The sequence below is a fragment of the Podarcis filfolensis genome (genome assembly GCF_964270895.1).
Source record: "Podarcis filfolensis genome assembly, chromosome: 8".
Lineage (NCBI taxonomy): Eukaryota > Metazoa > Chordata > Lepidosauria > Squamata > Lacertidae > Podarcis > Podarcis filfolensis.
Window position 1 is genome coordinate 79996914 of NC_139611.1, and position 14880 is coordinate 80011793.

At 48.8% G+C, this 14880-nt stretch overlaps 1 protein-coding gene across 2 annotated transcripts in view; it reads left to right on the forward strand.

The window, feature by feature from the left end:
- The first annotated feature begins 252 nt into the window (after window positions 1-252).
- Window positions 253-14880, forward strand: part of MEGF8 (multiple EGF like domains 8) — a 58957-nt gene continuing 44329 nt past the window's right edge. For both annotated transcript variants that reach the window (XM_083626680.1, XM_083626681.1), the window contains exons 1-11: window positions 253-350; window positions 2292-2555; window positions 3640-3803; window positions 4118-4324; window positions 5503-5683; window positions 6386-6474; window positions 7706-7928; window positions 9003-9183; window positions 11039-11184; window positions 13027-13146; window positions 14277-14443. In XM_083626680.1, the coding sequence (XP_083482806.1) occupies window positions 2369-2555; window positions 3640-3803; window positions 4118-4324; window positions 5503-5683; window positions 6386-6474; window positions 7706-7928; window positions 9003-9183; window positions 11039-11184; window positions 13027-13146; window positions 14277-14443 (1665 nt within the window). In that variant the 5' untranslated portion in view covers window positions 253-350; window positions 2292-2368. The remainder of the gene's footprint in view (window positions 351-2291; window positions 2556-3639; window positions 3804-4117; window positions 4325-5502; window positions 5684-6385; window positions 6475-7705; window positions 7929-9002; window positions 9184-11038; window positions 11185-13026; window positions 13147-14276; window positions 14444-14880) is intronic.

Sequence of the window (14880 nt, forward strand, 5' to 3'; positions counted from 1 at the left end):
TCAAATGAGCGGGTGTATTAAATTTCATGGTAATAAAGAAACATCCCGCCTCCGGTCCCTCCAGTTGCCATGACAACGGTCCTCGGCGGCCTCCACACACTCACACCGGCCTAGAACTCGCCGCTCTAGCCTCTCGCTTCCCCTGCGGCCTCTATGGTTCTTCAATCGCCCGTTGCCTTTCCATAGAAATCAGGGAACGTCCGCGTTCCGGTTCCCCTCTATCCCTCTCCCCCTCTCTCTATGCGCCGCGCTCCTCCCGCGGGCCGCTCTGGCCCCGTCGTCTCGCTGCGCCTCATCCGTCCCGGGCTGCGCCTCTCTATGGGCCGCGGGGGCAGCGGAGTCGGCGGCAGGTGGGTCTTCGCGGGGGGGGGGGGCAGGCGGGTCTTCTCCTTTCCCGCATTCCCCCCCCCCTCATTGCACGCCTCCGCATGGTCCCCCCTTCGTAGGCCACCCTAATAGACCTCACCTGATAGAACCCTCACCTTCCTCCCCCAGAGAGTCCCCTGGCTGCAAAGTCACCCGTTTGCAGGATTTATCCCTTTCCCGGCCCCCACGTTCGCCCCACTCATCATTTGTTATTGTTATTATTAATTATGTATACCGCCCTGAGATTTACTGGTGAAGGGTGACAGTATAGAAATACAAGATAAAAAACCCCCACGAAATTCACAATAAATGGAAGGACAAAACAAAAACAATAAGCCCTCTCCTCTCCCACAAACACACGTCGCCTCCTGGGCTCTCCTCGTGAACCTCCCTTTCTATATATACACACACAGTGTAGGCGCATTTCAGTTCCATGCTGCAGCCCCTCTGGGCATCTCGAGGGTATGATTCTCACAACCCCAAAGACTTAGCAGGGACCCCTTTAGGGTTACAGGTCCATCTCCAGAAGTAATGCTTAAAAGGAAAAAGGGAAAAAAAATCCTGCTCTGGACCTAAGTTTCCTCCTAGGAAACTTGTTTTGATTCCCCAGCTGGGACCAGTTCCAGGGAATTTCTTCCCTTCTGTTTATGGGTTTCTCTTCCTTCTCCCATAAAGCCTTTTTTGGGGGTGGGTGGGGGGGATACTAAACACACACGTGACACATACACAGTGCTTTTTTCTAAAAAAAATGTTTAGGGATATTGTCATTTTGACGCAAGAAAATCACCATTTTATAATTCAAATCGGGGAAAATACAGTAAATGGACAGAAGTACAAAGATTCACAAAATGTTTAGGGGTTTACGTACCCCTGCGTCCCCCCAGAAAAACAGCACTGCATGTACACACCCGGTTTGCTTTACGGGGAGTGGGTTTGTTATTGGTGTAAGGCAGCCTTTGCCAAGCCAGCGCCCTCCGTGGGAGTTGTTCGAAACATCTGGAGGGCGCCTGCTTGGCAATGGCTGCTTTAAGGCCTGAAATTTAAGCTGCTTGTGAGAAAGGATTGGAAAGCCCTGACTGCAGTTTAGAGGCACCGTCCCCTTTACGCCACATCTTTCTTTATTCTGTCTACATCCTGTCCTGTCCTATACCTATTACTTGAATTCAGCATTCGTAACAAGTTGTGGATCTGAGCCCTGTCTACGTTCCGGGAATGGGAAGTTTGTCAAAAGTTACCTTTCGTTGACTTGGTGCCCTCCAGATGCTGGAGCTGGGGCTGATGGGAGCTGTAGTCAAAAAACATCTGGAGGGAACTGGGTTGGTGAAAGCTGCTCTATTGTGCTAAACAACTCCCTGCCTTTCTCCTTTGAGATTCTCCCAAAATCTCTCTGGCCATCTTGGCTGTTCCACTGCTCTCAGAAGCTTTGGTGGGATGGTGGTTCGGGAGAGGGCGTTTTCTCCGGCAGCCCCTAAGTTGTGGAACTCCCTCCCCACAGAAATGTACCTGGCACACAGTCAGATGGGCAGGGTATAAATAATACAATTATTATTATTATTAGTTTGGCACTTGAGGTGTATGTTTTTAGGATCCACCTAATTTTTTGTGATTTTAAATTGCAACGGGCAGTGAGGATGATGGCGATGATAAAAATGAAAATAAAAAGTATACAGTGGTACCTCTGGTTACGTACTTAATTCGTTCTGGAGGTCCGTTCTTAACCTGAAACTGTTCTTAACCTGAAGCACCACTTTAGCTAATGGGGCTTCCCGCTGCCACACGATTTCTGTTCTCATCCTGAAGCAAAGTTCTTAACCTGAGGTACTATTTCTGGGTTAGCGGAGTCTGTAACCTGAAGCGTATGTAACCTGAATGTATGTAACCACTGTACTCTGTTCGACCTCTGAAGTTCTTCTCTGCTCTTTCAGGCTGGATTATGGCATTCCCTTCACCTTTTGGACTGTGCTGAGCAGCCTCCGAATTGTGGGGAGATCCAAACCCCATCATGGACTCCTTATTGGACGGCTGCCTGAGGTTGCTGGTAACGCTGCTTTTAGCCCTGTGTGGGATCCGCTGGGCCAGCGGTGGCGACTGTAAGGGGCACCGCCAGGTCCTGCGCAGTGCGTCAGGCTATGTGACGGACGGGCCGGGCAACTATTCTGTCAACGGAAACTGCGAGTGGCTAGTGGAAGGTAGGAATTTGGGGAGGCTGCTTTATTTATTATTGGAAGTATATAAATCTACCTCCTTTATCCGAAAGTCCTATGGTGGCTGTCTGCAACAACCTAAACTAAAAATAAAAAGTAGGATAGAACAGAGACTTTAAATTACAAACAAAACCAGCAACCAAAGTCCTGGACCCTGAGATCAGCTTCTGAGGCCCTTCTTCTTGTGCCTCCTCCATGAGAGCCTGGAGGGTGGCAACATGAGAACAGGGACTTTTCTGCAGTGGCTCCCCGTTTGTGGAATGCTCTCCCCAGGGAGGCTTGCCTGGCGCCTTAATTGAACACCATTAGGCGCCAGGCAAAAACATTCCTCTTCAACCAGGCCTTTAGCTTATTAATATTCTACAGCCTTTTAAATGTGTCTGTAGGAAGAAGGGTTTTTTTATTTTGCTGTTTTGTTTTACTTAGTTACTTGTTTTTAGCTTGCATTTTATTCTGTGAACTTCCTTGAGATCTTACGATGAAGGGGGGTGTATAAATCTAATAAATAAATAAATAAAGATAATGATAATAATAAAACATTTTCCCTCCACCCATTTGTCTCTACCTTTAAATATAAATCAGCTGGTTAATGATACATTTGAGAAGTCCTGCCAAATATATCAGTAGTGAGTGTGATCAGAAGAAAGGTGGTGGAGGGGTTCTGTGCCTCCCAGCAGTTGCATGGTGGACAGAAATCCCGCAAGTGGTCATTTTTCCTGCTGCAGAAATGGGAATGGCCCCTTCTTGAATGCCTGCCTATCACACAGCTGCTGGCGGTGCAGAACCTTGTTCCCATAGAGGTGAAAGAGGAAGTGAGAAAGAGCGGCCTTCCTCAAACTTCCTCCTTCAGTTCTGTGCACTTTTCACAGGACAAAAGGTGGCCCCACTCAGTGCCTCTTGGAGCAAGGGGGCTAAGAAGCTTAGTGGGCTGTAGGGGAAGACCCTCCAGGGCTCATGGGAACCATGTTGGTACCCCCTGCCTTACAGGAGTCAGGAAATGATGAAAGCCCATTCTTGGTCCTGTGCCTGGTATTCTAACCCTCCCGCCCCACTTTTCCACCCTGTTCAGCTCCCAGCAGCAGCTACCGCATCCTCTTGACGTTCATGTTCATGGACACTGAATGCACCTATGACTACCTGTTCATCTACGATGGAGATTCTCCCAGCAGCCCTTTGCTGGCCAGCCTCAGCGGTAGCACCCTGCCCCCCACCATCGAGGCCACCTCTGGCAAGGTACTGACCCCGGAGGTTGGATGGGCTCAAGTTGCAACCAATAGACATAGGCCTGGACCCATGGGCATGGAAGGGCTCCGTGGCCTGGAGGTTTTGCTCTGGGGTTCGGGAGGTGGCCATTCATGAGTTTTTGTAGAGATGAGGTTGGAGATTGCTGCATCTTGGGGAGAGGAGTGGAGACTCTGAGGGGCACACGGGGCACGTAGCTGTGGTCTCTTAAGGGACACGTGAGTCGTGTAATTGTGATCTTGGGTTACATGTGGGGCATGTAGCTGCGATCTTGGCACCATCCCGCCCTCTTAACTCCTTGGCAGATGCTGCTGCACCTGTTCAGTGACGCCAACTACAACCTCCTGGGCTTCAATGCCACCTACACGGTCTCGCTGTGCCCAATGGGCTGCTCGGGACACGGGATCTGCGACAATGACGGGCACTGCACATGCTTCCAAGGTTGGGGCGGCGAGGGCTGCTCCATGCCTGACTGCGTCACCTACTGCCAGAGCCATGGCAGCTGCAGCCAGGTAAGACTTGCGACTTTCCGGATCTCACCATGCTTGCCCCATAAAGAGTATTTGTAGCAGCCAAGTGTGTGTGTGTGGTCACCCCAAACTTCTTGCCCTAGACACAGCTTTCTCCTGTCTTTCTCCGGTAGCCTCCACCTTGTATTTCTCGAGTGGGGGCACACTTTTTGCAAAATAAAAAAACTGGAGAGACAATCCGAATTCAGTTCCAGGAACAACTGAGTTCTGCACAGCTCTCTGTTCTGGACTGTCTCGCCAGAGTGGTGCATGCTCTGGTTATCTCCCGCTTGGACTTCAATGCGCTCTGCGTGGGGCTGCCTTTGAAGGTGACCTAGAAACTACAACTAATCCAGAATGCGGCAGCTAGACTAGTGACTGACAGTAGCTGCCGAGACCATATAACACCAGTCCTGAAAGACCTACATTGGCTCCCAGTATGTTTCCGAGCACAATTCAGTGTTTGTGTTGACCTTTAAAGCCCTAAACGGCCTCGGTCCTGTATACCTGAAGGAGCGTCTCCACCTCCATTGTTCAGCCCGGACACTGAGGTCCAGCTCCAAGGGCCTTCTGGCGGTTCCTTCCCTGTGAGAAGTGAGATTACAGGGAACCAGGCAGAGGGCCTTCTCGGCAGTGGCGCCCACCCTGTGGAATACCCTCCTACCAGATGTTAAAAAACAACTATCTGACTTTTAGAAGACATCTGAAGGCAGACTTGTTTAGGGAAGCTTTTAATATTTGATGTTTTATTGTATTTTAATATTTTGCTGGAAGCCGTCCAGAGTGGCTGAGGAAACCCAGCCAGATGAGCGGGGAATAATAATAATAATAATAATAATAATAATAATAATAATAATAACAACATTGCCTAATCTCTGCTACTTTGTGTAATCTTATTCTGCAGTTTTTGTTATTTTGCCTCATTTTTCCCCTGGTTTTTGCTTCTCTTGGGGAACTCTTTGCAAGCACCAGATCTTGGCCTGCTCCATGTCTCTAATCTTGGAAATCTCATTCAGACGTCTCTCGGATACCTGCAGTTTTGCTTTCAAGCCTAGACTCCTAGGCACAAGAGCTACCTTTCCCCCTTGAGATGAGTTTCTCCTCCCTGCCTGTGGGCCAGAGGCGCTTTGCAGGGAGCCTTAGGTTTTGTTGTCCTGACAGGGTGTACTGCTTCTCCACAGGGCTCAGATCATTGCCGGTGCGAACCTGGCTTTGTGGGCCGGGCCTGTGACTTAGCCCTGAGCGAGAACCAAGGAGCCGGCAAGTGGTACAACGTCAGCGCCCGGGATCCTAGTTTCCGGCCCCGCACGGCAGCGGCTGGTGCCTTCTTGCCCTCCACTGGAGGACTGTACATCTTTGGAGGTCAGAAATTAATCCAGTTATCTACTCCTGTGGGGTGGAAGGAAGGGAGCCGCTCTGGGCATTTGGGGTCTACAGTAGGGTTACCAGACGTCCCCAGATTTGTAAATCTGTCCCCGGGAAACGTGGCAGCGGCAGCCTTAGCAGCCTGGAGCCAGCCTGTTAGCGCAGTTGGTTCTGGCTGGCTTCAGGAGCTTCTTGCTGCTCTCTGCCATGGCGCCCACCATTTTTCCTGCGCCACGGCAGCGAGCAGCTCCTGAAACCAGCCAGAGCCAACTGCACTACCAGACTGGCCCCTCCTGGGCAACAGCCGCCCACCCATGACTCCCAAGCCTCCCCCTGATCTGTCAAAACGAAGGGGGAAGGAGGTCAGGGAAGGCTCAGGAGTCACTGGCGCGCGGCACGCTGTTGCCCAGTTTTTTTAAAAAACTGCGCATTTATCTTTCACAGGGTGTGAAAGAAGGACTTTGCACCTTTATACAATATGCATGTGTGCTTGGGCCCAGGGTCTTTTGTCTCTCCATCCCCACTACTGACTCCCTGTTGCTACTCAGCTTAAAAAAAGGGGGGGGTGTCCCTGGATTCATTGGAAAAAAATCTGGTAACCATAGAACAGTGCTGGGGTGCTTCCTTTCCCTCCTGCAGTCCCAGGGGGCACTTCCTTCCTGTTCTGCAGCCCATTGGCATTTCTGCTTCCCTCTCCAGGTTTGGATCTGAACACAGCCCTGGGGGACCTCGTCTTCTATAACTTCACCACTAACGTCTGGCATCGGCGAGTGCTCAGCCCCTCCCCGGTAAGCGTCTTCTTTCCTTTGTCGCCAAGCAGCGATTTATGTGGCACTTGAAAATTCTGTTTATTTAGAAAATATATAAACCACTTGGTCAGGGGAAAAAATATCAAGCAGTGTATAAATGAAATGATAACCAAAACATGACTAAAACCCATAAACCAATTAGAAACAAGTACAGTACAGTACACTGGAACCTCGTGTTATGTACCACCCCCCTTATGAATGCTTCGGGTAACGTGCTCTGCTTAGCCGGAAGTAGATGCCCCTAGTTGTGACTTTTGCCCCAGGATGTGAGAGGAAGTCGTGCGTCAGTGGCATGGCAGCAGCAAGAGGCTCCATTAGCGAAAGCGCGCCTCATGTTAAGAACAGTTTTGGCTTAAGAATGGACCTCCGCAACGAATTAAGGTCGTAACCAGAGGTACCACTGTATTTCTAAAATTGCCATAATTTCTTTTAAAAGATGAAGGGTTTTTTTTTTAAAAAAAAACACCTATTAAAAATAAATATAGATTTAAAAAATCTAAATAAGGCCCTTTAGGGCCCATGAACCTGAGATGTTTATAGCATCCTCATAAAAATGTAACGTGTGACTCCATCATCATTAATGTGTGTCTGCACGCATCTGACCTGGTGGAATGCTCTGTCCCATGAGACCACGGCCCTGCAGGATTTAACTTCCTTCCGCAATGCCTGTAAGACAGAGCTATTCCGCCTGGCTTTCAATTTGAACTTAGCCTGATCTTTTATTCCACTTCCTTCCTTTCCTCCCCCTCCCCTTTTTATGAAGGGGATCCCACAGCTAATTCTCCCCTGGTCTCCTCGCTGGCCCAAATAGGACTAATTTAGCCAGCTAGCCCTGGTGATCATCTAATGTTTATTGGATGGATTTCCCCCCTAAATTGATTTTTGAATTCTGAATTTATTGTTATTCACGCTTTATGCTGTTTTTTGTTGCATCAATTAAGTGTTTTAAATTTGTTGTTAGCTGCCCTGAGCCCGGTTTTCTGAACTGGGAAGGGCGGGGTATAAATAAAAAATTATTATTATTATTATTATTATTATTATTATTATTATTATTATTATTATTACCTCAGAGCCAGGAGGCTGCCCCTTGAGCCTTCCTTGAAGCCGAGTCATGTGTGAAATGGCCCTGAGGAGGGGGGAAATCTGCCCCACTGTGCCTTGATCCCATACCTCCCACTTGTCTAACTCCTTTGTCCTCCCCCTTTTACAGTCGGCCCGCCACTCCCACGTCGCCGTGGCATGGGAGGGCTTCCTGGTCCTCTTTGGGGGCGAGCTGGCCAGTGGCTTTCTTACAAACGACGTCTGGATGTACCTGCCCTGGGAAGGCCGTTGGCAGGAGCTGGTGCCCCTCAACACCACCTGGTTTCCTCCACCTCCTGGGCTGGCCGGCCATGCCTCTGCCGTGGTGAATGAATGGCTTTACATATTTGGAGGTGAGAGCAAGAATCCCAGAATCGTAGTCCAACCCCCCTGCAATGCAAGAATCTCAACTAAAGCATCCATAGCCATCCAACCTCTGCCTAAAAGCCTCCAATAACCTGAAGGGCAGCGACTTGAACGGGACGTGGGAAAGTAGAGTACTGGAATACTTTGCCTAACCCACTAATAATACTGATAGTGATAATGATAATAATAATGGTGATGATGATAATAATAATAGGATTCCTTAGCTACCTGTCACCATAAATTTCCGGGTGGGTGGCAACGGTATAAAAACACAGGATTAAAATCAGTCAAAATAATCTAAAACCAGACTAGGGTGAGTCCTGAAACCAGAAGACTAGGGTGGGATCTGAGTTGTCAGAAGCCAGAGGTAAATTAGTGCAGCTTCAACATGTGACAGAAATGGTACAATGGAAGTGCCTGTTACGGCTGTGGGGAGGGACTTAGGCAGGCATAGGCAAACTCCGGCCCTCCAGATGTTTGGGACTACAATCCCCATCATCCCTGACCATTGGTCCTTTTAGCTAGGGATGATGGGAATTGTAGTCCCAAACATCTGGAGGGCCGAAGTTTGCCTATGACTGGTTTAGGGGCTGTTACAGGCTGCCACCCCCTGAGCTTCTGAGGGCAGCAAAACTACTAGGAGGGCCCCCTCTGCCAATCTTAATACCCGAGAGGGTATGTAGGAAAGGAGCTGATTACCCAGATTTTCAGGTGCTACGTCATTTAGGGCTCTAACCACTCACGTGAGCCCCCTGAATTGGGCCTGGAAACGAACTGGTGACTGGTTCAGCTGTTTTAGGGCAGGTTGCTGTGTGAAGTCTGTATGGAACCCCAGTCAAGTAACCTGGCTGCTGCGTTTCAGACCGGTTGATGTTTCTGAGATGTCTTCAAGGGCAGCCCCATGCAGAGCACATTGCAGCAGTCCAGCCCAGCAGTCACATGAGCGTGGAGCATGGTTGCCGAGTCACTTCTTTCCAAAAGGGGGCTTTAGCCGGTGAACCAGCCAGAGCTGGAAATAGGCGCTCTTAGCCCTGCTAACTTGTTTCCCTTCCTTTGCGCAGGCCGCACCTCGGTGGATGTCTTTTCCTCCCAGATGTACCGCTTCCATCTGAGGATGTGGCGCTGGGAGTTGGTGGTGCCCTCGGGGGGCAAGGCTCCCGCAGCCGCAGGCCACTCCATGGTGTTCCACGCAGCCTCCCGTACTCTCCTGGTTTACGGCGGGCACCGACCCTCAACTGCTCGGTAAAGAGAAAACTGAGAGTACTGTGGGCATACATACCAGGGGCTGCCACCCCTGCTCACTCCTCCCACCAGCCCCACCTATCTGCCCTACAACTGGCCAAACCCTCCTCCCTTTACACCTCACCCACCCCTGCACACTCCTCTGTGAAACACCCCCCATCCTGCTCCTTTGAACAGCTTCCCTTGGCTGCCTGATACACAGTTGTAGCTTTCTGTTGGTGGCCATTCAGACTGCAGTGTGACGGCAGCCTTACAATTTTATGTATATAGGAAGATATGTATATAGCAGAAGTAGATCTTTTTGTTGTTCAGAACATCAAGGAAAACTGGAGCAAAAGGCCTTTGGGGGTTTGATTTACAACTTCCTCTGCCCTATTGATGCAGGAAGTTGCCTTGGTTGGTACAGCTAGCATATAGACAAGGGATGGGGAACCTGTGGCCCTACAGGTGGCATTGGACTACGACTCCCATCAGCCCTAGCTGTTGGCCATGCTGGCTGGGCTTGATGGGAGTTGTAGTCCGGTAACCCTGGGAGAGCCATGTGTTCCCCATTCCAGATATAGGCTAAGTTCCCACCTTCTTCTCAGGTTATTGAGTCAATGCTTGTGGGTGCAATTGCTTCCTTGAAAATCTATTTTTATTGCAAATATAACAGGAAGGAAAAAGGAAGAGACCAGATCAACTCACATTAACTCTAAGAAAAACCCAGCAATTCTAATTTAAACATATGTGTTAAAATAAACAGTCCCTCTGGGCCAAATGAGATTGACGCTTACACTATGGGCAGACTTGAGATGATGGAAACATGAAGGGGGTGATATGAATCATAGAATCATAGGATTTGTAGAGCTGGAATTGTATAGTTGGAATCTGAACTAAAGCATCCATGGCAGATGGCCACCTAACCTCAGCTTAAAAACCTCCTGTGGAGGAGAGTCTACAACATTCCAGTGGAGTCTGTACCACTGTCAAACAGTTCTTACTGTCAGAAAGATCTTCTTGATGTTTAGTCAGAATCTCTTTTCTTGTACCTTCAGTCCATTGGTTTGGGTCCTAGCCTCTGGAGCAGGAGAAACCAAGTTTGCTCCATCCTGTGTGTGACAACTCTTTAAATGTTTGAAGGTGCCTATCGTATCTCCTCATAAGGCTTGGTTTCCAGACCCTTGATCACCTTGGTTGTCCTCCTCTGCACACGTTTCGGCTTGTCACTATCCTCCTTCAGTTGTGGCGCCCAGAACTGGACACAGGATTCCATAATAATAATATTATAATAATTTATTATTTATACCCTGCCCGTCTGGCTGGGTTTCCCAAGCCACTCTGGGCGGCTTCCAACAGAATATTAAAATACAATAACCTATTAAACATTAAAAGCTTCCTTAAACAGGGCTGCCTTCAGATGTCTTCTAAAAGTCTGGTGGTTGTTTTTCTCTTTGTCATCTGGTGGGAGGGCGTTCCACAGGGCAGGCGCCACTACCAAGAAGGCCCTCTGCCTGGTTCCCTGTAACTTGGCTTCTCGCAGCGAGGGAACCACCAGAAGGCCCTCGGAGCTGGACCTTAGTGTCTGGGCTGAATGATGGGGGTGGAGATGCTCCTTCGGGTATACTGGACCGAGGCCGTTTAGGGCTTTAAAAGTCAGCACCTACACTTTGAATTGTGCTCGGAAATGTACTGGGAGCCAATGCAGATCTCTCAGGACCGGTGTTATGTGGTCTCGGCAGCCACTCCCAGTCACCAGTCTAGCGGCCCCATTCTGGATTAGTTGTAGTTTCTGGGTCACCTTCAAAGGTAGCCCCACAGGTGCGGTCTGACCAAGGCAGGAACAAAAGCTTACCTGAAACTCTCCTGCCCTCAGCTTCAGCGTGCGAGTGAACACCACCGACCTCTTCCACGTGGACCTGCGCTATTGGAGCACGTTGCGCGCGAAAGACTCGCACCGGGGCCCTCGAGAGCGGGCCTTTCACTCTGCCACAGTCATTGGCAACTACATGGTTGTGTATGGTGAGTATGGCCTCTCCAGCCAGAGGGTAGGGGTGCGTGGAGGAATGTGAGAATTGGGGTGGGGTGTCAGATCTTTCCTTCCTCTTCCAATACTGAATATTTGGGAGTTTGGGGAAGGGCTGTAGCTTAGTGGCACAGCATCTGCCTGACATGCAGAAGTTCTCAGGTTCAGTCCCCATCAACATCTCCAGGTAAGGCTGGCAGACAATCCTTTCTGAAACCCTTGAGAGCTGCTGCCAGTCTGTGTAGACACTATTGAGCTAAATGGATTCATGTTCTGACTCAGTATCTTCCTCTGTTCCTAATCATTTTTGGTGCAGATAATACAAACCAGTTTTCCACCATTCCCCAAACCCCTGCCCTCCTTGCATTGACCCTTTTCCTCCGGAGACACAGAACCTTGGCTCCCCAGGCTGTTTTATTTGCATGCCAGGCAAAGTTTTATGTGCTAAATTGCTGCATATCCCGGTTGGAGCTAAAGGCGCAGGAGCAGAGCCAGGAAAAAGAACTGGCGACCCTGTTACCAAGTTTACTACTGTATTGTTAAATTAATATTGCCAAAGCTTCCATTTCCTGTAAAAAATTCTGTTGTCTCAGTAAGGGAAAAGCCTGTATTGAAGGAAGGGAATAAGTACAGTTGTACCTTGGTTTTCGAACAGCTTAGTTCTTGAACACTGTGGCTCCCGAATGCCACAAACCAGGAAGTGAGTGTTGCGGTTTGTGAACTGTTTTTGGAAGCCGAATGACCAACGGGGATTCCATGGCTTCTGATTGTCTGCATGAGCTTCCTGCAGCCAATCAGAAGCAGCGCTTTGGTTTCCGAACATTTTGGAAGTCGGAACGGATTCCATTCGACTTCTAAGGTACGACTGTATTGCCCCCACCCAGCCACCCAGCCCCATATCCCCTATCAGTTGCTATCAGTGGCTACTAGCCATAATGGCTATGTACTGCCTCCGCAATCAGGCAGCAATGATTTTGAATGCCAGTTCCTGGAAACCACAGGAAGGGAGAGGGCTCTTGGGCACAAATCCTGTTTCTCCGTTTCCCACAGACATCTGGTTGGAGAACAGGACCAGATGGGCCATTGGCCTGATCCAGCAGGCTTTCCTTGTGTTCTTAGGCACTGGAAATAGCTGGACATTTTACTGCACCATTGTATATATATATATATATATATGTTTTTCATCATCATCATCAAACCTTATATTGGTATCACATACAAACATCCATAGCAAATCAATACAGAATTCCCGCCTTCCCAGTGACACAAAACATTTGTCAAATGAAAGAGTCAAAGCAGTCTAACATTACATCTCTAGGTCTCCAGGAAGATCAGACATCTGCAATGCGTTTCGACGACAAAAAACCAGAAAAATATATTTAGCCACTAACTTGGTGAGCTCCTGATTATTCCCCAATAATAGAAAATGTATGACCTCTAGCTCTGGTTTCCATTTGGGGATGCAGAGTTGATCTAGGAACTGCTGGCGGAGATCAACATATAGTTTACATTTAAGAACCATATGTGTAAGAGTTTCCACCTGATGGTCTTCACATGGGCAAATTCTTTCTCCTTCCACCATTCCCGAGAACCTTCCCCATAGGAGATTTGAAGGATTTGAATTAAACCTGGCCAGCGAAAATGCCCTTCTTTCCTGAGGATTAAGCAAAAATTCAAGATAATTGTGGTTAATTTCATATGCCCAAGAAAGTTGAAGGTTAAGAGGGGAACATGTTTTCTCTGCTGCTGCTGCTGCTGTTAGTTCCTGGTGTTCAGTGTCCCACAACCTAGTTTTTATTATAATATATATTTTTGCTTTGCTTCCCCTTCCTCTCCAGGGGGAAACGTCCACATCCACTACCACGAGGAGAAATGTTACGAGGATGAAATCTTCTTCTACCACCTGGGCTGCCATCAGTGGGTCTCCAGTCATGATCTGGCACCTCCACTCTCTCACGGTGAGGGAAGGCTCTGATTCTAGGAAATTGCACTCACCCTCTTAGTTTGCTGCAGGGTCCTGATGGTGCCATAAACTCACAGAATCTCCAGTGATCAACTTCCCTATAGAAAGAGCACTTCTGTATCAAGTACTCTGGGGAGGAGAGAAGTTCTACAGGTCCAGCTTCTCTCATCGCAGCGTTGAAAGGAAAGGGGGCACACGAGCTTGCTGAGCATCCTTTTGCCACAGAGCTCGTAAAGCAGGAGCCCGTATTCCTCTTATATCTCTCCTGGTACTCCAGCTCCCATCAGCCTCATCCAGCCCTGCCAATGGTCGGGACTGATGGGAGTTGTAGTCCAACATCATCTGAACCAGATCACAGATTGCTCATTCCTCTTGCAAAGGAACAAAAAAACAACAACAACAAAAAAGGTTTGGTGTTTTTTTTAAACGGATAGTGTAATCGGTGAGTTTTGATCTGTCACACTAAAAATCACAGTACAGTGGTACCTAGGGTTACATACGCTTCAGGTTACAGACTCCGCTAACCCAGAAATCGTACCTCGGGTTAAGAACTTTGCTTCAGGATGAGAACAGAAATTGCTCGGCGGCAGCAGGAGGCCCCATTAGCTAAAGTGGTGCTTCAGGTTAAGAACAGTTTCAGGTTAAGAACGGACCTCCGGAACGAATTAAGTACTTAACCCGAGGTAGCACTGTAAAATCAAGTCAAAGTTAAATTTTGGTCTGCCATCTTGATTCAAAATGGCTCCCAAATATTGATGAAGACACCCTCCACCCCACCTCAGGAACTCTCATGCCGAGTTTGGTGATGATATCTCAAGAGATGGACGAACTTACACTAAAAACCGGGCAAGGTCATGCCAAAGTCACATTTTGGTCCATCTGCTTGTAACCCAGTGACCAGTTGGTGACAAAGACTGCTGCCCCCACCTCAGAACACTCATGCCAAGTTTGGCAATGATATCTCGAGAGGTGGCTAAACCCACGGAGAACAGATAGACAGACAAACCCTTTTCCAAAATGTATAGTTTTATACGGTGCCCTATTTCTCCCGGGCCCCAATTCCCGCGCTTTGTTGTGACACCTCAATAGGCTGCCCTTGACCTGGTCTCTTTCTCCTTCCCTCAGAACACGAGGCCAAGACTCAGGCCCAGGCGCGAGGCCGCTACTCCCATGTGGCTGCGGTCATGAACGGGAACGTGCTGGTTGTGGCTGGCGGCTACAGCGGGGTGCCGCGGGGAGACCTCCTGGCGTACAAGGTGCCCACTTTTGTCTTCCAGGTGCCTTCTCAGATGGTAAGTGACTCTGCCTCCCTTAACCCCTTCCCTTTGCCTGCTTCCAATGGGCTTGGCTGACTGTCGGCCCATCAAAACCTCTGCATCCTAAGAGCTGGCCTGTCACCTGTGCTCCAGCAGAGGGCCTTCTGGTCTTAACCAGGCCAACCACGTACACCCCAACTAGGGTCTCTCAGGTGTGTCCTTTCAACTGTAAAATCGTAAAACTGGGAAATTTTACAAATAAATGGGGCAGCGTGAGACTTGTTATGTAGAGAATTAGGCTGGTTAACTTGCTCCAGGAAGTAATGGTCTCTCCTGAGGTGTTCATGTATGCAATTCCTTTCTTCCCTCTGTTCTGTGCTTTATACACCTGTTGAAAACCCTTATTTTTCTCCAAGCTTTCTCCAGATGAACTGTTGTTTTAGTTTGCAACTGATAGTCTATGCAATGGAGGA